The sequence below is a fragment of the Gekko japonicus genome, unplaced genomic scaffold (genome assembly GCF_001447785.1).
Source record: "Gekko japonicus isolate JY-2015 unplaced genomic scaffold, Gekko_japonicus_V1.1 scaffold4570, whole genome shotgun sequence".
NCBI lineage: Eukaryota > Metazoa > Chordata > Lepidosauria > Squamata > Gekkonidae > Gekko > Gekko japonicus.
Genome location: NW_015167188.1, coordinates 8,090 through 10,265, shown reverse-complemented (window position 1 = coordinate 10,265; position 2,176 = coordinate 8,090). Strand labels below are relative to the sequence as shown.

The window sequence follows — 2,176 nt, the reverse complement described above, 5'->3', positions numbered from 1 at the left end:
GTTCTGCGTTTGCAGAAGTAAAAATAGTTGTTTAGCAAGGAGAAACATTTAACGTGCAGCGGAGCCCTGAGTATTATTTGTGATTCTGGGCTGTCTAACAAAATCACCTCTGAGGCGGCCAGATTTTGCCCCTCGGCAAGATCAACAAGGAAGCCGCCGGTCAAGCCTTCTTATGAATCGTCTCTACTGTTGAAATCAGCCTGCCGGGCTGCCTGGGAATTTTATTGTTTGCAAATGTGCTGATAACTATGAGTGTCCGTCGTGACGGATCTATGGTTGTAACTAATAAAGAAAGAAAGATTCTGGGCTGTGAGAGAATACGGAAAGCCGTTCCTTCGAGCGGGAAACTGGGGTCGTCGGCTGCCCCGTCAGATGTAGCTTCTTGTCTTCTAACGGCTGCTAAGATACGGAAATTCTCTCGTATGTTCTTGTCGCTCATCGCGTCGGTCAACGAGGAAGCGTGTTCCTATAGAACGTTGTGGCTTCAGGTGGTCTGTGTACTGAGAGGGCAGAGGACATAGTGACGCATGGGGGGCAGTAGGGTTGCTGGGCACTGCCACCTGGCAACTAGTAGAGGGTTGGTGGGGGGAATGGTAGAGGACCTGGAGGAAAATTTAAAAGGGAAAACAAGGCCTTGGCCGCTTGCCGGAAGTTCTGACCATAGAGTTTCGGGTGTTTCCTGGAGCTACTTGGAAGAGACAAGGGTTTACTTGCGTGTTTTTGGTGCGGTGCCTTGTCAGAACCATTTTGAAAGTGTTGTGTCCCCGTTCTCCCCCACCCCCACCCCCGGTACTCCCTCAGGTTTCCCTGTTTTCTGTCTTACCTCTCTACGGTTTCAATCAACGCCAACAGCAATTTTGGAGGGCCGATTCAATCAAATTCCACTGGCCCATCATCTATGTATTTGTGGCATCCACAAACTTGAGGATTTACCTCACTATATCCTCTTTTGCCCACTGTATTCTAGTCCGAGGGCTAAGTTTTTACCAAGTATTTTGTCTGGTCTTAGGGCTTACTCAGTTGAGGATAAAATTTTCATTTTTGTTATCTGATACTGATGCATAGGTCTCTTGTAAAGTTTCATTATTTGCCCTTGCTGCAAAGGATATACGTTCCAAGATGGCATCGGGAAGGGGCGCTATTTAGGCTACTGTATTGAATGAGTCATATTTTGTTACTGGTCTCTGGTATTATTGTGTATTCTGACTTTTAACCTCTAATTTGTTCACAGTTTGTGTTTTGTAATTTTGTAACGGCCAATGGCTAATTACAATAAACTAAACTGAAACTATTTTCTGTTGGAGAAATTGGAGGGGGGCGGGCTGTCTATCTGAAATGAAAAACAACAGCGTGAACCAGTCTTGAGTGTAAAAACAGACCGGTTTCATTCAAATAAGAAAAGATGGGGGAATGCTCGAAGAAGCATCGCCGGCTTAACTTCAGAGGGGCCAGGGTATCGGGAGGGAGCTTGCCGGGGGGGAGGGGGGAAGCCTTCTGAATTCCAGACAGGACGATTTAGAAGAAGAAGAAGAAGAGATTGGATTTCTACCCCGCCCTTCACTACCCAAGGGAGCCTCAGAGCGGCTTACAGACTCCTTTCCCTTCCCCAGCCCACAACAGACACCCTGCGAGGGAGGCGGGGCTGAGAGAGACCTCTTTCGAGGACTGCCTTTGAGAGAACAGCTCTGAGCGAACTTGTGACTGACCCAAGGTCACACCAGCAGCTGCATGTGGAGGAGTGGGGGAATCAAACCCGGTTCCCCCAGATCAGAGTCCGCGCTCTTAAACCACTACACCAAACTGGCTTTAGTTGTGGATCAGGAAGCATTCTTTGTAGTCGCGGCAAGCAGCCTTTGGGTGAAGAATTCTGTCAGCAGGGTAGCTGTTTTTAACCGATGCCAAAGGTTGAAATTCTACATCTCGTGTTTTTCTTCTCTCCCCCCCCCCACCCCGTTCTGCAGACCTGATGACAGAAATGACCGACCTGAGCGGAGAGCTTGAGGGCTCTGGGATCCCGTTCCTGGACTACAACACCTACGCCCAGCGGGTCTTCTTCCCCGGCCAGGGAGGTGCCGTCCTACGGCGGGGGCTGGACCTGCCCGAGGGACGCCGCGCCACGGTGGAGCAGGGCCTGGGCCAGCTCTCCAATCTGCTGAACAGCAAAGTGTTCCTGCTG

At 49.9% G+C, this 2,176-nt stretch overlaps 1 protein-coding gene across 1 annotated transcript in view; it reads left to right on the top strand.

Moving 5' to 3' along the window:
- PLXNB3 (plexin B3) overlaps positions 1-2,176 on the top strand; it is a gene marked incomplete at its 3' end in the record, with an annotated part of 72,186 nt that overhangs the window by 61,991 nt on the left and 8,019 nt on the right. Inside the window, exon 22 of the mRNA XM_015413147.1 lies at positions 1,962-2,175. Within this exon, the coding sequence (XP_015268633.1) occupies positions 1,962-2,175 (214 nt within the window). The remainder of the gene's footprint in view (positions 1-1,961; position 2,176) is intronic.